The sequence below is a fragment of the Vicugna pacos genome, chromosome 6 (assembly GCF_048564905.1).
Source record: "Vicugna pacos chromosome 6, VicPac4, whole genome shotgun sequence".
Lineage (NCBI taxonomy): Eukaryota > Metazoa > Chordata > Mammalia > Artiodactyla > Camelidae > Vicugna > Vicugna pacos.
In genome coordinates, this window is record NC_132992.1 from 16640350 (window position 1) to 16661628 (window position 21279).

At 35.4% G+C, this 21279-nt stretch overlaps 2 protein-coding genes across 18 annotated transcripts in view; one reads left to right on the forward strand and one right to left on the reverse strand.

The window, feature by feature from the left end:
• Nucleotides 1-6857, reverse strand: part of DTWD1 (DTW domain containing 1) — a 28938-nt gene extending 22081 nt beyond the window's left edge. For 6 of the 9 annotated variants that reach the window (XR_012073324.1, XR_012073326.1, XR_012073325.1 and 3 more), the window contains exons 1-2: nt 6752-6854; nt 2516-2830 (exon numbers count right to left, since the gene is read on the reverse strand). Coding sequence is in view for 5 of the 9 variants with exons in the window: in XM_072962481.1 (XP_072818582.1) it covers nt 2516-2779 (264 nt within the window). In the remaining 4 variants the exon portion in view is untranslated. Of the gene's footprint in view, nt 1-2515; nt 2831-5342; nt 5371-6112; nt 6661-6751 lie in introns of those variants that run through there. The other 3 variants (XM_006208385.4, XM_072962479.1, XM_072962480.1) reach the window with 3 other exon arrangements.
• Nucleotides 6858-6866: 9 nt separating this feature from the next.
• The window catches only part of FAM227B (family with sequence similarity 227 member B), a 195775-nt gene continuing 181362 nt past the window's right edge, over nt 6867-21279 (forward strand). For 7 of the 9 annotated variants that reach the window (XR_012073321.1, XR_012073319.1, XR_012073320.1 and 4 more), the window contains exons 1-3: nt 6953-7161; nt 17850-17976; nt 19998-20051. Coding sequence is in view for 5 of the 9 variants with exons in the window: in XM_072962478.1 (XP_072818579.1) it covers nt 17929-17976; nt 19998-20051 (102 nt within the window). In the remaining 4 variants the exon portion in view is untranslated. The other 2 variants (XM_072962473.1, XM_072962474.1) reach the window with 2 other exon arrangements.

Consider the following 21279-nt stretch of genomic DNA (forward strand, 5'->3'; position numbering starts at 1 on the left):
ACTTCTAGTTACAGAAAATTTAACACTTCAGTAGGCAGTTCACAAATGATTTTACATCAGTCTACTTGAGGCTGAACTCTACATCAGACTTTCCTCCTGACGCTCAGGGCCAGGTGACACTACATTCCCTTTCCCCAGGGTCTCTCAGTACCAGGTCAGCATTATCTTAGCCCAGGGAAGGTGGGAAAGAGGAAGGAAGAAAAAGAAAGCAGATCATGACAAAGCATTCCATTACTAATAAAACTGACTTTCTTATATGACTGATGAGCAGAGCAGAAGATTCCAAAGGCGACCATCAATGTTTCTGATCAGCTGGCTATCTTTGAAGAATATCATTTAAATCAAGAATCCAGGACTGAGTGTTATTAATGTATTTTATAAATCATGAAACTAACCTATTATGGACTAACATCTGTAACTATAGAACAATTATGCAAAATTTGTGCTCAAGTATTCCTGGGAGCCAGCCCAGGTCTTTAGTTCTCCCTAACTGAGCCTGAAAATTCTGATACTATGAAACAAAAGCCCAGACTTGGATCAAATCATGGAGGTATAGAGATATATGTTAGTGCTCTAGTTCATGTATTTCAAAGGAAGATACACCTTAAATAATGACAGGGTACAGAGTAACACCAGTAGAGCTGACCAGACTTAGTTCAAGTAGAAATGTTCTGTTTTCAAAAGTTTAAAGAACATTAATCTGTTCTCTAACACCTATGTTTCCTATGAGAGATTTGAGATTCACCATGAAATTTTCTGCCCAAATTTACCAAAATGCAGAAAACCCTAAGTCTTTTCCCATGTGATGAACAACTTTCCCAAAGAGAGCCTTTTCAATTCTAAGACTACAATAAAGATGAAGTTTTCTTTTACCTTATGATTAAAAAAAAAATAATAGCAAAAAGAGTACCTTTCCGACTCCACTCTCAGTACCCAAAACAAACAAAAGTAACTTTTACCTTTGCTTATGAATTGTTCATGACATTTAAAAAATCATATTCTGCATTAAAAAGATATTTATGAATTTATTCCCTAAACTAAAATTTATAGCTTGGAAGGTATTTACTCATCACTTGGGAACCCTTCCCAAGAAGGCTATCTAAAAGCAAGTGCTGAAGGATTTATAAAAATAAAAATAAAGTAGAAATTAGAAAGAATATTTTATAGAGTTATTACTATTAATATATATTAACATATAGAATTTTATTTATATATGGCAATTAATTCAGAAAACTTTGCACTGTCCAGTAGGCCATTTAGAGCTGATCAAACTCTTGGTATAGTGTTTTGAGTCATTTCGATTAAATAGTGGACATAAAGTCACTGACTTCAAAAATAATCCTCTATTATTAAATTTCTATGGAAATATTAGCCCTACCAATATATGATTAACTTCTGTTATTCTGACCTTTAATCTTTTTTGAACAACATATATCTTAAGATAAATCTTCAATGGGACACTTTCTTTATGTGGCTATGATATAAACAGATGAAATAATTCTGTGTATATCCCCAAAACTATGCTTTGAAATGTAACATTCTCGCAAAAGAATGGAAAGCTTAAAAAGAATTGTCCTCAAGCTCTGTTTTTCTGAGGTAACTATGAAGCTGATTAAGTTCCATGCTTATTTATTCTTGGCCAGTAAACTTTCCAATAGCGTATTAGAGTGATCTTAGACCTCTGGGGAGATCGTGGACTTACCAAGATGACATACAGGCTAAACTGAAATTCAAGTAACAAAATAGGAATGTTAAAGTATTTTTCTTACTTGAAATGTAAGTGAACCTCAACATCACCGCCTTAAGTGTCTTTAAGTACAGTTACAACTTATTTCTTACTAGCAGGTTCTAGTGGGTCCATGTGTAGAATTCAGTCTCTCTAAAGTCCTAATAGGCAGCAAATTCCCTACATTATTTGATTTACTCCTAAAGCTCAGGTCACTGTTAGACAAGTGAAAATACACTACAATTATAACACAGCCCAAAGAGCAGGTCTTACTTAGTCTTTTCAATTTTAGTTTAGTTTAGTTTTGGTATTGACATGTGCTCCGTCTCCACATATAAGATGGGGCTAAGCTCATGATTTTGCCTAAGCAAAAATCAACCCTAGTTCCTTCTGGATATGTTTTCTCAAAGAGCAGTCCAAGGCCCTGAGGTAGTTCCTGAAGCTCCTTCATGTCGTCTGTAAATTTGCCTCTTATAGTGTCCATGTTTATACCACACTTTTTCCTATGTTGTAAACGAATTATAATCATTAATTGAAAAAGTAACTGATTTCATTAAAAACAATAGCATTCATCTCAGACCCACGTGTTTTGGCAGTATGTTTCTTTTTCCAGAGAAAAGAAAAATCAAACAGGTTTACCAGTCTGTAGGATTAAACTGCCTATTAATATAGCCCACTTCCATAATGATGTCATATGTCAAGTTTATCAGTTATGTTAGAGTAGGCATATATGAGATGAGTTTTTAAAATCTATTTTCCTACTTCCAAAAATTTAAATTTCTTACCAACCTTCACACATGGTATGTGTTCAATAGGTACGTTTTCAACTGGGACGTAACATGTGTAGCAGTAGAACATTCTTGAACCACCACACTTGAGACATCTTGATCTTCCATTTTGCTGAGCTTTTTGAAGAACTTCTTGAGATGCTAAGCACAGGTTTTGAAGAGGATCTTCTGCAGCTATGGAAGTAGTTTGTGACTGCTGTATTTCTTCAAATTTTGAATTGTCTTCTTCCCTTTCTTTGAGAAATATAGGTGTATTGAGAGACATTTTTCATTCAGACCAGTTTAATGTCTATTTCTAAGACACAACAAAGGTGCACTGAAAAAAAAAAGTGGGGGCAAAATAAAAACAGGAAACATTTCCACAAAGAAAATTACTCAATTTAACTCACAACTATATGCTATTTTTACTATTGACTAATGTTAGTAAGTTTTTTAAACCACTAAATTAGCATGTTTTGAAGTACAAAATTAAAAAGCAATAAACTCAAACAAAATGTTACCCTTTTAGGTTATTCCTTCCACAAAAATAGGAAGGTCCTGTCCTAGAAAAATTATTTCAAATATAAAGTTTAGGTACTAACAATCTATTTTTCAGTGACTCTTTTTGTTCCAGTAATAGTAATTTTGTTTTATACTAGGAATGTAATGGTTTAATGTATCAGACAGAAGTATATTCAACTTTGTAAGCTCTGACTTTCAATTGACATTACATGACATCAAGTTTCAACCTGAATGCTAATGAAAACACAAGGTCCCAGTGAAACCAGTAAAACTTAGTTGGTTATGTTCTAAAAGATATATTCCTTGCCAACTTAAATTAAAACACACATTAAATACAACTAAACATTCATTAAAATGAGAGGCATCTATTACCAATTATAATTTGTAAAATATCCCAAAAGGTGAAATACATGTTTATAAAGATTAAAGTGTAATCTTATAAATGTTAAAATTTTACAGGATAACATCAATGTTCACCCACTCTGAGAATTCATACTGCTTTTCAAAACTATACACTATTCAGTCTTCAGTTCTAGAGATAAAGCAGTAAAATAACTTTCCCACTTAAATATTTCCTTCAAATAAGGATGGTGGCTGCCAAAACTGTTATTCAAATACTCTGTAAGCACAATATGTTTCGAGGGAGAAATGAGAGCGGTGCCCTTTTGATTTGATATGCATTCCAAAGCTGTAAAATGATTCTCCTATTCTAAAGTCTTATGGCATTGTGGTGTTTAACTATGAGGCTCCAGGCACTCTGAGTATAAACACTGACAGGAGAAACACTGTGACTGCAACAGGAAACTTTCTGTGGTCTCCCAAACAGAAAGTGAACAAAGAGTCCAGTGGAACATAATATACAACATAATTTACTAATAAGAAGTTAGTGATACTAATTTATTAGTCATCAGGAGCTTTTTATAGATTGTAAATCCCAGGGAGCCTGAGACCCAAATAGATGCAAAGAAAAAAAAAATTCTGATCCCTGAAGAAAAAGTAAAATATATTTGCCAAATTTACCCAAACACAATAAATATTTCTGATGTGTACTGATTAGGAAGATTTACATTTTGGTTGCTCAGAGAAAGTGGTATTTGAGGATGATGGTCCAATCTCTTCTTTTTGCCTCATAAATGGAAAACATTTATTTCTGATCTCCACTCTAAACCATCTACCTAAAAATGGCTTTTTTCTTTGTCAATATGCCCTCAATGAGTAGGAAGGTGCAGCATATTAAGCTGCCACCCGTTCTTGAGGCTCATATGCTTTTAAGATTGCATGAGTCTTGGAACTTATCTCTAGAAATTGCACTACAGACGCAATGTTTTGCACACAATTTCAGGTGGTTTGCAGATGTCTAGAGTTCACTACAAATCCAGGTAAAGAAAACCTGGCTAAGATCAAAAATTCATTCTAAGGATAGGAGCAGCCTGTAAAGTCTGGCAAAAGATCCTATTAGCTTCCAGAAACTGGAGCTACAAACCCTCTGTTGGCCAACAGAAGGTCAACTTTCACAAGCCAATAGAGGTCTCATCACTGTACTTAGGAAGCCAATTGTCACCTAAATCATCTTGGTTTGGTTTTTTTTCTGGTGTTGCCTGAGGTTCTTAGAAAGATTTTTAGGCTGTAATAATCTTGAGTTATCCAGATCATGGGACTCATCCTAAAAGGAAACTGGATTGGACTGATTCAATCTGACTCCATTTCCCTGAGTATTCCAGTAGCTATTTAGGGGTTTGCACCACAAGGCCCAGGCATAGTGGGGAAGGATGCAGTTTCCAGGGATGTCATAAAAGTCAGTGTGGTTGCCTGACATTCAATGGGAAACTACTGGTGAGTTTTTCTAGAGTCTTAAAGTGCACACCTCCTGAGATGCCTCAGAAATATTCCCCTGTATTTCACCTGGCCTTCTGTCTATGTAAGTAAATGAATACTAGCAAAGCCTTATATAAAATGTCCTTCCTCCGCAAATACAAACAACACAGATACCTTGAGACAGTGAAAGGTAAATGTCTATAGTTCTCCCCTTGCCTAACTTACACACTCTCACCTATGGCTGAGATGGCTACACAAAAGGGGCCTGCAGTTCTAAGTGATGGTAGCTCCCTCCAAAGGTCTCTAAAACCATATGACCAGGGTATCTGTCCTGACCTAACCAACAGCTGGCCTCAAATGTGTACAAATCATTTGTTGCAAAATGATGTTTCGAAATTTGCAAAACACACCTGTTAACGTCAAATATGTGTGGGAAATACAAGTGGAGTCGTGGGGGTTCCTTAGAAAACACAAAATGACTTTATTCCTAAGGAACTAACAAACATTTTTACCTTGATACTGCATCCATCACTCTGCAACTTGGGTTGAAAACAAATTTTGTACTTCTTCTACCCTCTTCCCTCCACCCCAAATTAATTACTTATCAAGTTGCATCAAATTCTACCTTGCACATAATCCTCTATTTTTAGTTCCAAAGTCAGGACTCTAGATGACCTATGGCAATCTGTTACACCTGTTTACTTTTGTGCACTTATTACCCGTTCCACGTTTTTCACATGGAAAAACATGCTTTAATTTGGAGTTACCTTTCAGTGAAGTATCTCTCCTAGCAGTCAGTTGTTTAAGAGCAGAATTCTTTACTGATCTCTCCTATCTCTGTGTCTTACGCAGCATGAGGAACTCAACCAATACTTGTTAACTAAATCAAAACCATTCTGAAAAAGAAGCATCCACTATGCATCTGCTACTGAAGTAGCAAACCTTTATGGGCCATCTGCAGCCTGGCAGAAGTGGTAGCCTGGCAGATTTTTGTTTTTTGTTTTGTTTTGTTTTTCCAAAATAATAGAAAAGACTCCTAGCTACAAGTAAGTTGACTCACTTCTCAATGGAACATCGTATAAAACTCCTCTATCCTCTACTTTGGACCAATTCAGTAGTAGATATAAGCCACTGCAATTTTTTCTTTTTCTAGAGTATTTTAAGAACCTGATCACATACGTACAGGTCCAACATCCATTTTTTAAAATCGAAGGTATCGTCTTTCTTATTCAGGACTAAAAGCTCCCCCTCCTCCCGCACCCCCAACACACACACCACCCACCATGTGGTAGAAAGACTGTCTTGACTTAGTTTTTCATGATACGCTGGAGTTCCAACGGAAATGATTCTTAAAACATTGTGGTTTTGAGTCAGGCGGCGATTTTATCATCCAACTTCCCGGAATTGGCAGTTTGCAGTGTTAATACACTTTCTAACCTGTCCTACATTCCCAAGAAATAATTCAAACATAAGGAACTGACTCTCTGCTTATTATGTAATCATAATCTTACTATTTTAAATACACTGCATGGCATACTATACCAAGTTTCCCCTTCTGTGATAACCAATGCCCCCAAACCACTCCAAACGCTAAATAAGAAACAATAGTGTTCCTAGAAGACTAACTTTGCCAGGACAAACTTCTCTTGAGGCGGAAAGCACCGAAAATAATTGTTAGGGGGAAATTTTTTTTTTTTTTGAGGAAAAATTTGAGTGCCTTTTTCCCAAAGGGCCCGCAAGAGCCTAAAAATTCAGGCGCCTGTTCAGGGACCTGGGCCCCGCTCACAAGCGACAGCTGGCAAGACCTCCGCTAGCGCCGGGCCACGGAACGTCCACTCCCGCGGCCGCGAGGCGCCGGTCAGACCGCTGGTCCCCACAGAGCCGCGGCGACGGGAACGAGGGACCCGAGTGGGACTCAGACCTGCAAAGCCCGCGGGTCCTCGCACAGCTCCACGCGTCTTCCGCTCCGCCCGAGCCCGAGGCGCGCGCCCGGCCGTGATCGCGCCCCTGGCTCGGCGGAGCGCTTTCCGGGCGACACCGGAGGGAGGAGCCCGGCCGTTGCTAAGGCCGTTGCTAGGGCTGGGCGCGGCGCCGGCCCCGCGGCGAAGGTAACTGGCGGGAACGACCGCGGGGCGGGGTGAGACGGGAAGTCCCGCCTTAGCGTTTCAAGTGATCGGTGTTTCTGGAGAGTCGGGATGGAGGAATAGGCCCAGGATCCTTGACTCGGGGCCTCACCGCCCGCCAGCCCAGCTCTCAGCTCCCTCCTAAGACTGTCCGGGGCCACGAAAGTGGGACGCAGTTCTCGAAATATACCGTCAAGATGTAGTTGCAGTGAGTTGTGAAAAATGCTGTTCGTACAAAACACTTTCCCCTGTATCAGTCCTCAAAATATTTAAGTCGTGAGAACTTGGGTCTGTTACTTTCAATGGCTACATCAAGAGAAGTATTTCGTGCGCTGCATATTAATGAAACCTATTACAAAAAATATAACTTGATATTTTGGTTTGTTTTAAAACTACAGTCATGTAGAGTTGAGACTACTTTGTGCACTTTTCCAGTTCGAAGTTAAGCACAGTATGTGGATTATTAAACCATTTTTCCTTGCCCTACCCCAAGGAAAAATCCAAACAGAAGGAATGCACGTTAACAATTGTGAGATTACAAAACACCGTGGCCAGATATTGAGCAATGTATTTATTAAGTACTTTGAATTTAGCAAATGAAAGATGAAAGACAGAACCTTGTCCTAGAGGAGCTTACAGTATGGGTAGTACAGAAAATACAATATGACTAATAAATTGTAGGAATTTCGAAAGGGATCAGAGTGGAGTAGTCAATGAAGGCTTATTGGCTGAACTTGAATAAAGTCTTGAAGAATAATTATGGTTTAGGGTAGTGTTTTTCAAGGGGATTGTACGAGGCCCACTGGTGGAGGTCCCATTTGTAAGCAAGGAAATCTGTTGAGTGTTAACTACACTTTTTAAAAAACGAAATAGTCTAGTGTGGAAATTATCAGTGCGTGGCACTTGGAATAGTTAAGTATTGCATTATGGAGTTTCAGCTTATATATGTATGCATGGATGTGTTCACTAGATCATGTTTATAAAATGTATTTCTTATTGTGTGTTTCTCTTTTAAAAAGTTTCAAAGCTGCTGCTTTAGGAGGAAAGATGAGTAGCAATGGCAGTCTCCAAGCCAAGAATAAGTAATTCACACCCTTATTTTTTTTTAGACTACTTTAGTTCAAGTGCACACATTAAAAAGAAGTGATTCTATTTAAGAATTGGAGTGAGTATTGGGTTATTACTGGTATATAATAAATAACCCCAAAATATGGTGGCTTGAAATAACCATTTTATTGTGTTCATGAATTGTGTGTTCAGTAGGACACAGAGGGATAGCTTTTTTCTAATAACTCAGCTGAGAAGATTATGAATGTTAGCAGAGCTCTTGTGTGTAGCCTCCCCGTGTGGCCTGGGCTTCCTCACAGTATGGCAGTAGGATAATCAGCCGTCTTAGCTTGGGTCCAATGCTCCAAAGTCAGCTGTTGCAATGAATAAGTTCTTTTCTGGCCTACACCCAAAAAGTAAGATAGTGTCACTTTTCTCACATTCTTTTGACTATAAGTGAGTCTCAAGGCATGTCCACATTTTAGGAGATGGGATATAGATGCTACATCTCAAAAGATTGTCAAAGAATTTGCGACTGTTTTTTAAAAAAACGACACTGAATTTACTGCTGTCACAAAAGTTCAGTGGTTTAATACAGTAAACTTTTATTTCTCACAAGAAATCTATTGTGGATGTTACTTGTCAAATGAAATGTTAGACTCAAAGATGTAGATTTCTTTTTATTCTTAGTGGTTCTACTCTATTCTACAACTTGGGGTCCACAACTTCCCTGACAAGAAATAAAGCATGGTGGATCCCACAAAAAGTTTTAGAGGTTAGCCCTAAAATTGGCAAATACCACTTTGCCCACATCCAATTAGCCAGAATTGAGTGGACTCTATTTAATTTAGTTTAGTGGACTAAATTTAATGTAGGTCCCCACTTTAACTTCAAGGCAGTCTGAGAAATGTAGAGAAACATACACATATTGGTGAGCAATAACAGTTTGCCACATTCTAGGTTTTTAACCAAAACCCTATTGTCTCCAACCCTTCCACTCTATCTCACTTCTTCTCTCAAAAGGAGAATTCTTTCAAATATTTTCAGTTGTTTGTTATTCTGTCAGTTTGTTGTTTACTCTGTATGTTAAAATATACTGAAATTTCTTGATTTTTTGACTTTAGACATTATCCATTGATTTGCTTCTAATGGAAGCCGATGGTAAAACTCTTTTCTAACACCACCCCCAAGTGTGTGAACATTCTTTCTCTCTGTCCCCACATACAATCTTCTTATCCCCTCATCTTTCAGTATGGTAATATTACAGGTTTTGTTAAATTAACGTTTATAAATATGATTCAACCCTGAAATCACGTTAACTTTTACAACGATCTTTTACCTTGCTTTGTGTTAGTAATTGCCATATTTTTATGTACTTGTTAATAATCTGTCCTCAGAAACTCTGCCAAAGTGATGAAACATCACAAACACATCAATTAATCTTGCAGATTTGTTTTTTTCCCTACAGACATTTCCTCTAGAGCATTGCAACCCGTAGTTCATTCAGTATTGGTTGCTTTTATTAATCCAATACTGCTCTCCTGTGTTGGATCCCTTGTTTCCTTTTTCTTTGTTTCATCATCTGTATTTATGAAACATATCGTTTAGTAGCTTCCTGAGAAAATGTAAATGGGAGTGTTGTAGACAGCATAATGAATGCACCCCCACCCCCAAGATGTTCACATCCTAATCTCCAGATCCTATGAACATGTTTTCTTATATGGCAAAAGGAACCTTGCATGTGTGATTAAGTTAAGGATCCTGAAATGAGGAAATTACTGGATTATCTGGGTGGGCCCAACATAATCACAAACATCCCTATAAGAGGGAAATAAGAGATCAGAGAGGAGAATGATGCCACGCTACTGGCTATGAGGTTGAAGGGAGGAATTAAGGAACAGAGTAATGTAGGTGCCTCCTAGAAGCTGGAAAAGGCAAGGAAACATTCTCCCCTAGAGCCTGCAGAAGTTATATAGCGCTGCAGACCCATTTCAGGCTTCTGACCTCCAGAACTGCGAGATAGATAAACCTGGGTCACTTTAAGCAACTAAGTTTGTGGTTATTTGTTACAGCAGCGGTATGAAACTAATACAGGGAGAAATGGTGATTTTTTTTTTTAACCAGCTTGCACATCTGAAACATGCCACACACTTAATTGTTGGGCTATCTATATTTAAATGTCTACGTTGAAAACTGTTTTCCTGGAATAATCGTCTAAATCCTTTTTTCCTCTGATTCTTTTCTTTAACAATTTTATTCTAGTTTCTAAAAGATTTATTCAGCTTTTTCCCCCATAAGCTTTTTGTTGAATAATTAATTTATACTGTTATATTTGGACTTTACTTTTTTTTTCTCTATTACCTCATAAAATGCTGTTTGGATTTCAGAGTGCATTATCATATCTAAGAATCTTAAAATGTTTTAAAAGTTTTCTTCTGTTCCCCCATATTGTCTATATTCACTCAGATTTTATTTTCAGTTATTTATTTGGATTTCTATGGTTTTGCTTTTATCTTCTTTGAAATTTTATATTAGTTCCTTAAATATCTAGTTAGCCTTGGATTTCTGTTCATATTGAAGAATAAGTGATATAATGTGAATGTGAATTCATAAGAGGATCAGATTTTTCATTGGGAAATTCTCAAACATCTGTAGACTAAAAAACACTAAGGAAGATAAGAGCAGAAATAAATGAAATTGAAAACAAATGTGCACTGGAGAAAAGCAACAAGGCCAAAATTGGTTCTTTGAAAAGGTTAATAAAATTGATAAGCCCTTAGATAGACTGATCAAATAAAAAGAGAAAATTCAAAATACAAATATCAGGAATGAGAAAGGAAACATCCTACTGATGGTAAAGATAAGAAGATATTAAGAACAAATACTTATGTGAAAGTATTGGATATTTTCTATTTCCGGAACTTGAAAAACACAATTTGCCAAAACTTACATAGAAGGAAATAGACAATTTGAATTACTCTATATCAGTTTTGAGAAATTGCATCTGTATTAGTCTGCTCTAGCTGCCATACTGAAATACCACAGACTTAAACAACATAAATTTACTTTTTTCATAGTTGTTAAGGCCTGAAGTCCAAGATCAAGGTGCTGTCAGGGTTGATTTCTGGTGAGACCTCTCCAGCTTATAGATGTCTTGCCTTCTCACTGTGTCATATGGTCTTTGTGCATGCACGGAGAGAAAGTTTTCTCTGGTGACTCTTCCTCTTCTTATAAGGACAAGACTCTTATCAGATTAGGGTCCCACCCTAATGACCTCATTTAACCTTAATTTCCTCTCTGAAGACTCCATCTACAAACATTCATATTGGGGGTTAGAGCTTCAACATAGGAGCCATCAGGGGTGGGGTGGAGTGAATAGAGTGTCTAAAATGAAGACTTCACTGGATGCACTTAATAGCATTAATTATCCAAATTGAAATATAGAGAAAAAAGGTTGGAAAAAAAATTCCAACAGCCTCAGTGACTTGTAGGACCATCTCAAGCTATCTAACATAGATGCAATTGGAATCCTGGAAGGAAAGATGGGCAGAAGAAAAAAAATTTTGAATAAATATTGATGGGTAATCATCCAAATTGATGAAAACTGTAAATGAACAGATTCAGAAATTCAGCAAACCCAAATAGAATTAAGAAAGGAAAGCCCGGAGAAGGGAGGGAGGAGAAGGGATGGAGGGAGAGAGCAACCCCACTGAATGCTGAAAACCAGTGATAAAGAGAATATTTTAAAAGCAACCCAAGGAAAAAGACATATTGCATATAGGAGAACAAAAATAAAAGCGTTTAGAATGTGGTCCCTTCTCCTTTATTTTCTACAAGAGTATATGTAAGATTGGTGGGATTTCTTCCTTAAATCTTTGATAGAATTTACTTGTGAAGCCATTTGGTTCAAGAGTTTTCTTTGTGAGATTTTTCATTGCAAGTTCAATGTCTTTCATTGTCATAAGGTATTTACCTTTGGTAGCCACGTAAGAGAAGTTAAAATGTATCCACAGGCTTGTATGCAATTTTCCTAGCAGCTTTTCCCCATAATAACTCAAATCTTTAAACACTCCAATATATATACACATACACAATGGGATACTACTCAGCAATAATATGCAGTGATCTTGGATATTTCTCAGAAATCTTATGTTGAGCAAAAGAAGCCAGATAGAAAAGAGTACATAATGTTATGATTCCATTCTTAAGAAATTCTCCACCAGGCAAAACTAATCTATAGTTAACTAGTCTATAGTTAAAGCAGATCAACGTTGCCTCTTGTCAGTGGTGGGATATATTCTCATGGAGTTGGGAGGACTGACTGTAAAGTAGCACAAGGAATCATTTGGGGGAGTGATCTAAATGTTATACATTTTAACTGCAGTGGAGGTTACATGGATATATGAATTTTTCAAAATTCTTTGAACTGTCACTTAAAATGGTAATTTATTTACATAGTAATTATGTAGTAAGTAAATTATACCTCAGTAAAGTTGATTTAAATAGAAAAATCATTTCTATTTCTATTTACTAGCAAGAAACAATAGAAAATGACATGTTTTAAAATACCATTAGTAGTTTAAACATTTAAAAAATGCCATACAGTAGGAACAAAAATTATCAAGTACCCTGAGGTGAATCTAATTAAAGATTGTCCAGGATCTCTATACAGAAAACTAGCAAACAGTAGTAAAGGAAATTTTAAAAGATCTAAATAAATGGAGAAATATACTATTTTCATGGATTCAGGATTTAACATCATATAGGTGTGAGTTATTCAAGTTGATCAATCTATGTCATCTAATTCCAATCAAAATTCCAGTAGGTTTTTGCAGAATTTGACAATCTGATTCCTAAAACTTACAGGGAAAGGTAGAGGATAAAAATAATGATGATCAACTCAAAGAGGAAGACAAAGCTGGAGTATGTAAATTATAACACATTAAGATTTATTGTAAAGGATCAGTAATTGAAACTGTATGATATTGTCAAAAGGACAGAAAATTAGGCCAAAGTAGCAGAACTGAGTGTCCAGAAACAGACCTACATTCTGACATCTATAGTCACTTGAATTTATGGCTAAGTGGTACTGAAACAGCAGAAAATGCAGTCTTTTAAAGTAATTGGTTCTGGATCAACTGGAAATCCATATGGGGAAAAAAAACACCTCAATTTATTATCTCACCTAAAATACAAAATTCCAGATTCAATGTAGATCACAGACTTAAATGTGAAAGTGAAGAAGTTTGACATTTAGAAGGCCATCTTTTTTTACTTTGGGGTAGGTAAAAATTTCTTAAATAAGATTTTAAAATGCATAAATAAAATAATTTATTAAAATTAAAGCAGCATAATAGAAAATCATTAAAATAGTGCACACTATTTTGTCCTCTCTAACAAAAGATCTACATCATATCAATTAAAAAACAATAACAATAACAAATCAATATCAGTAAAATCAATTAAAAATACCAATACCCTAAGAAAAAATGAGCAAAAGACTTGAACATTTGCTTCACAAATGTAGGTATCCGAATTGCCAATGAGTTTGTGAAAAATTGATTAACATCATTTTCAAGGCAATGCAAATTAAAATTGCAGAATACCATTACATGCCCACCAGAATTCCTACATTTAAAAGTATTGACAGTACTAAATATACAACAGTACTAAAGAATACTACATTCTTTAGTAAGAATGTGGAGTTCCTGGAACTTTCATATACTTCTGTTCAGAGGAAAAATAGGAACAGCCCACTTTGGAAAACTGTTTGACAATATCTACTAAAGCTGACCCAGCAATCCCACTCCCAGTTCTATGTCAAGTATACCAAAGACATTAAAAATAATTCATATTATCTTGATTTGAAAATACACAATGTAATTTACACAAATGGAAAGTGACTCAAATGTCCATCAAAAGTAAAATGAATTAAGTACACTCTGGTATATGTTATAAAATAGAATATTATACAACAAAGAAAAAACATTAACTATAGAAAACAACAAACAATTTGTAGATGAATCTTACAAATATAATGTCAAGTGAAGGAAGGCAGAAAGTGTACATATTGATTGTTCCATTCAAATGAAGTTCAAAAATAAGCAAAACCTATCTGGAGAGGTAGAAGCCAGAATCCTGCTTATATTTGGGAGGCAAATGATTAGAAAGGAGCAAGAGGTTACTCTGGGTTACTGGTAATGTTCTATATCTTTTTTTTAAATTTAAGTATAGTCAGTTACAATGTGTCAATTCACAGTACAATGTCCCATTCATGCATTATGCATGCAAATATATATACCTATATTTTCATATTCTTTTTTATTAAAGGTCATTACAAGATATTGAATGTAGTTCCCTGTGCTATACAGAAATTTTTTTTATCTATTTTTATATATAGTAGTTAACCTTTGCAAACCTCAAACTCCCATATTTATCCCTTCCCACCCCCTTTCCCCTGGTAACCATAAGATTGTTTACTATCTCTGTGAGTCTGTTTCTGTTTTGTAGATGAGTTCATTAGTGTCCTCTTGTTTCTTTTTCTTTCTTTTTTTTTTTTTTTTAGATTCCACATATGAGTGATATTATATGGTATTTTTCTTTCTCTTTCTCTTTCTGGCTTACTTTACTTATATCTTGATTTGTGCATTGGCTATATGGGTGTACAGATTTGTTTAAAAAAAAGTCAGTCCATACACTTAAGATCTGTGTGTTTAATAAAAAAGATTAAGAAACACAAATATGTTGCACATATGACTTGGAAAAAACAAGCCATAAATATAACTGATTATTATAGTAATATTGGAGCCATAAAGTAAGGCATAATTAAAGATACTTTTTAAAGGAATTGTGATGACAGAATGGATATAGGAGATAACGAAGGAGAAGAAAGAGTCTAAGATAATTCAGACTGCAAACCTGGATGATTGTGAAATCCCTGCTATTAAAAATAAGAGCAAGATTTATTGAATAAGGACTTGTGTTTCAAGGGATACTCATGAATTCTGTTTTGAAAATACTAGGTTTGAAGTTAAAATACCTAAATGTAAAATATTTATGCTCAAGTGTTCCATGAATCTTTAGAATAATATGTCTTGTTACAAATATTTAGAATAATATGTCTTTGGACTTGTAAGACTCCCTATCTATAAACCATTGAAGTTATTATTATGACTAAAAGTCAGCCTTAAACAATCAATTATGCAGAATTCAAAAATTCAGACATTAAAGATTACCACAAATCTCATAGGTTTGAATCCCACTCAACAGTGATGATATATTAAAGACAATATAAAATTATTATAGCTGATTTTGAAATTCCTGGAATAAACTGCATGTGAGCATAGTATATCCTTTTTATACCTGACTGGCTTCTAGTTGCTAGTATTTTGTTAAAGATTCTTATATCTATGTTCTTGAGGGATATTTGGTCTATAATTTTCTTTTTTTGTAACATTCTTGTCAGATTTTATTATCAAAGTTATAAACTTTGTAAAAATGATTTTGGAATTATTCCCTCCTCCTCTGTTTTTGAAAGTTACTGTATCACCTTCTTTCATCTTTGTTGTTTTTTTTTAAGGATATTTGTTTTTAAGGACTTTTCCATTTCATTTAGGTTGTCAAATTCATTGAAATAAAATTTTGAATTATACACCCTTTAATCATTTAATGTGTGTAGGATCCCTAATGATACCCCCCTAATTCCTGACATAGGTCATTTATATTTTTCTCTGATTTTTAAAATTTACATCTACTATGGGTTTATCTTGTTTTTTTCATCTTTTAAAATACCAACTGTCAGTTTCTTGATTTCTCTACTGTTTTCATATTTTTTATTCCATTGATTTCTGCTCATATCTTTTTTATTCCTTTTTCTACTTACTTTTTCATTCTTTTCAGTTAGTGTGTGTGTGTGTGTTTAAGCTTCCTAAGCACTATGTTTTCTTCTAAGAATAGCTTAGGTGCATCCCACAAATTTTGATTTGTTGTGTTTTCATTATCTTTCATTACCATTCAGTTAGAAAATTTTCTAATTTTTTTTCTTATTTCCTCTTGAGCCATATTTTATTTAGAAGTGGATTATTTAATATTTAAGGATTTTCACGACATTTTTGCTACTGTTTTCTATTGTGGTCAGAAAACAAGCTCTGAGTGATTTCATTTGAAATTTTTGAGATTTGTCTTATGGTCCAGCATAGGTCCATCTCGGTGAAGCATCCATGTTCCTTTACTTAAAAAGATTGTGTATTCTATGGTTGTGGGGTATAGTTGTTCTATAAATGTCTGTTAGGTTAAGGTGCTTGATAAAATTCTTTTATCTGTTTCCATACTGATTTGTGTGTATGTGTGTGTGTTTGTACTTGATTCACCAATTACTGAGATGTGTTAACATCTCCAGCTATAACTGTGGTTTTGCCTGTTGCATCATTGGGCCCCTCAAGATGGCTGTTCTGTTGCTCCTTGTTCATTCCCTGCTTCTCCAGTCCCTGCCCCCAGCCAGTTATTGTTCTAATCCTTAGAACAAAATGGCTCCACCTGCTCGTTTGTCAAAAGGAAGCATCTGCCTTGTTAACCGGAGAGGCTGTGAGGGACCAGCCTCTACTGGTTTCCCTGGTAACTGATGACCCAACCTGAAGCCAGTTAACGCTATAAACGGTAGTAGCTTCCTTCTCACCAGAATAGCAACATGGCTGCAGTGTCCTGCATGCCGCTCACCGTGAGATGTTGCTCCAGAACTTTGCTTTGGACTTGTAAGTCTCCCTATCCATAAACCATTGAAGTCTCGGTCACTGTTCCCGGGCTCTTTCTTCAATCTCGCAGGTAGGCAGTTACAAGACCTGCAGGTCTGTGAGGTGCAGCCGAACACCTATATTTCCCTTTAGTTTTACCAACTTCAGCTACATTTATTTTGAAGCTCTTTTATTAGACACAAACACATTTGGCATTGGTATGACTTCTTAATGAATTGACCTTTTATCAATATGAAATAACCTTATTTATAGATATAAATACTATAATAATACTCCTTGTCTTAAGATAATACTTAAGATACTTAAGATAATACTCCTTGTCTTAAAGTCTACATAGTCTGGTATTAATATAGACACACCAGTTTTCTTATGTTTACTTTTTTGCATGGCTCCAGAATTCCCATTTGTTTCTTTTTTAGAATTTCTATTTGTCTTGAAATACCCAATGTCTTCGTGTACTGTAATCCAACCTATACTGTAAAATCTTTAGTGTATTTATAATATTACTTTTAAGTCCTTGATGCTAATTACAATAACTGGATTCTCAGTGAATTGGTTTGTATTGACTGTATTTTCTCCTGATTATGGGTCCCATTTCCCTTCTTTGTATGTCTTCAAATTGTTGTGTTGTGTGTTAGATATTACGTGGGAAAAATTGTGGAGGCTGAAGTTTAATTTGTTTTAGTTTTGAGAACACAAGCCTTTTTCTGTCCTTACCACTTTGAGAGGCTGATGTAAAAAAACAAAAATTCTCCTAGATTCAAGTTGAGCTTTAGGGTTGGCTGCAGCTTCAGTTAGATTGAGTTCATCTGTGATTAACCCAATCACTCTCCCTCTTCATAGCCACCTCTTGTATCTTGTCCGTGTTGATTTGGACAAAGTGTGGGATTAAGTTTTAGATACTTTTGGTTCACCTTAGACGTTGTCAGGGCTTCTGGAATCCAAATACTATAAGAATGTGTTGGTTTATATAAGTTTTGTATCTTTCCAGCCCCTCCAATACTACTACTTTTTTGACAAAATTAAGAAGTAAGGTGTGGGGACCGGGAAAGGGATTGTTTGGTTGAGTCATTTATTTTTTCATTTGGGTGTCTTTCAGACTCCAGTTTGTTCCCCCAGCCCATGCTGACACTTGAAGCCCAGCTGATTTCTCTTTATCTCGTCAAAGTTACTGCCCCATGGCAGGCCAACACTTGCCTCAGTGGATGCTCAGAGCTCACTGTCAGGTAAGGAAGCTACCGCAGCTTTATACTCACTTGTAAAGATGTTTCTCTCTGGATTTCAGGTCATTAAGGCTTCCAGGGAGGGCATCTTCACGAGCTTTCAAGTTGTGCCACTGCACAGGGCCTTGTGATGAGAAGGTTTAGTAGTCTGATGTTACCATTTTAAAGTTCTTATTTTTTGAGCAAGGGACTCTGCACTGTCACAAATTATGAAGCTGGTCTTGCTTACTGGCATCCACCACTTTTCACTAACCCCATAGAAAAGTAAGGTTTTCATTTAGTCCAGGATTTTCTAGTTACCATGGAAGCATAGGTGTTTTGCATCTTTCTACATCCTATCAAGGTGATAAGTGTGTTTAATTTATGCCTCACCTCCTTTAAACTTTCCCCCTAAAGAACTTTGGGATTTATACTGAAGTTAGCTGGAACTTTCCTGTGCAAGTTTCACTTCCTTAATTCATTTTTCTAATTCCCTTTAATTGAAATGTGGGTATTTTTAGTGCTTTCTCCTAGAAGTGGTTTGACAGCCATTACAAGGGGGGAAAAGGTAACATTTAAATATTAATCAGGCTCCGTTACATTTTGTGCATTTCAAAATATATTGATAGCTTCCTTCTGGCTAAGCTGCTGTACCCACTATCCCTGAAGACATTATATTGTGAATATCTTTTTTCCTCTAAGCATTCTGTGCACACCATGTCTCTTATGTCTTACTCTTCTCAATCTGACTAGCCCTAGAGTCCTATGTTTTCCATAAAATTTCTTGACAGCTCTATGCATCTTTGCTTCTGTATACTTATTTTTATAATGATTGTCACATATGCCCTTTATTTTTTATTGTGTTATCTGTATATATTTATATTTATCATATATTTTAAATGATACTAAGACAGTGAAATACTCTATTAAACCTCAAATGTGTAGTATTTTTATAAAACATGGCCTTGTGATTTTGTAATTTTAATGGGTTTATCTATTGATGTGAAGTATGTTTTAGTACATTTAAATGTAATATAGTCTTTTCAAACATATCATCAGAGCATTCAGGTATTATATTAGGATATTCTGAGTTCCTGTTATTTCTGCCTACTTCTCACTGGTTTTTCATTCTCTAGAAAAGGCTTTATTATTTTTTAAAATACCTACACATTTCTTTGACATTCATATAGTCATTTATTCATTAATTTATGCACTCTTCAGTGCTTATGCACTGACCATTGGCCAGCCACTGTATGAGATGTTGACCCTCCAGCAGTGATGACACTACAGTTTCTATCCTCATAGAAATGCAATATGCTGTTGTTACCATAGAGAATCTTTTGGCGGGTCAAGGAAGGCTTCCTGGAAAATGTGACTTTTAATTCGATATTTGAAATAAGAGTTGAATAGCCAAGAATGGATTGGAGGGAGAGGGTTTGGGACAAGGGTGCCCTCCAAGCAGAAGGAAGAATGTGTACCCAGTCTCTAAGGCAAGGAATCGCAAGATGTCTCATTTAAAATTAATCTGTCTAATGAAAGAAGACATTTTCAACTTACAAAGAAACTGCTAACAAAAACAGGGTTATTATTTATTATGCTGAAACATTCAAAGATTTAAGTTACCTCCAAAGATTTAAGCTGTTTTCACCAGGTCACTAGTGTGGCTTTTTAAATACTTCATGAAGCAGGAGGAGCATGCTATTATGTTACTGGCTCTGAACTTGCTGTAGACACTATCCAAAATAGCCCAAAATATCTTGGAGCCCTTCTTGTACGTGGGAATGAGGACATTCAGCAAGTTTCATGTGGAGCTTTTCACCAGGAGCAGTGTCTGAGAGGGAGGCCTTTCACAGAATTTGGTTTGGAGGCTCAGAATTTAAACATTGATCTCTGTCCCTTTACACAGTGAAAATTTTTTACAAAATCCTATAGCTCTGAAAATTATAACTTAAGTCCAGTATCATACTATACTTACATTTGTATATCAGCATCATAGAAATAATCTGAAATTATGTTAATGAACAATATTGATTTTCCTTTATCAGAAAATACAAGAACCGCCAAAGAGCATTGAAGAGTTTTTAAAGTTACAAAACTGGGTAAGTAGAATAGCCTGTTTTATAGGAACTGCACCACTGGTGCACATATCAGTCCTTTTTCTTTAGGGAAAAATAACAATTCTTTTTGATTGCCTATAGAATTACTTTGTCAATAAAAAAAAAACAAAACCCTGAATTTGATTAGAACTATAATAGGCTTGAATTACTTTTAGAAACTTAGTCTTCAAAAATACATCCTAAAATTATATGTTAAAGCTATAAAGACTTTAAGTGCTACCACTCATCCATCCATCTCCTTAAATGTAATTTTTTAAATTTCAAAATTACTTATTTTTTTCTGATTATCACTAAGGCATTCATTTTAGAAAATTAATTGCAAGAGATAAGCATTAAAAGGATAAGCATCTTAATTTTTATCATTTATAGACTAATTACATGGATCTTGCTGTTTAAAGTAGAGAAAACAGTCTAATCAGGCTGGTAGAATTTCAGGATATTTTATTCAATATCTTGAAGTTCAATACGTTGAACAAGAATTATGATACCTCAAGTCTAACATAAAGGATACGTTTTTATAAAGCTCTGTGCATATTGTAAAATCTTTTGAAATTCATTTCTATTTTAGCCTCTTCCCACTTTTCCAGCTCCCATAACAATAGCACCACATGACCCATAACATGTTTAATATCTGGCTGTCATTCTAATTTGACAATGTTTGGCTCCAGGGATTGAATCCTGTGATCATATCTTATTTTTCTGAGATTTCCAGGTTTTAATGCTGGACAACTTCCCCAGGTGGTCATGTGTTTTGTTCAAGATAAATGTTTGTAGAATTTGAGAGAGGGCACTTATGTATCTAAGTAATATTCTTCTTTTGCAAAATGGCAGAGGGACCTAGATCCCTCTAAGAAAGTTTTCCAGCATTAAAAGTTGAGTATTATTCAGGTACCTGTTACATTTAAGAGCACAATGGGTTTAGGAAACATTTAAAGGAGGAAATATGGAAGTGGAATAGAACAAGGCAGGTTTAAAATTCCTCATCTGCAGACTTGAACTGTATTCCTGTTGAGCTAAATTCCCAGAATATCTTACCCAAGTTCCTTTTAAAGAGTTTCATCCTGTGAAAGTTTCCTACTATTTCAGAAAGCATTCTCTTATTCACAAACCTTTAATTACGTCAGCATCTTTCTTTGTTTTGTTATTAAACTATTATATTAAAAAATACTGGATTTAGATTGATAAATATTAATGTTGTGATTCTCTTTCC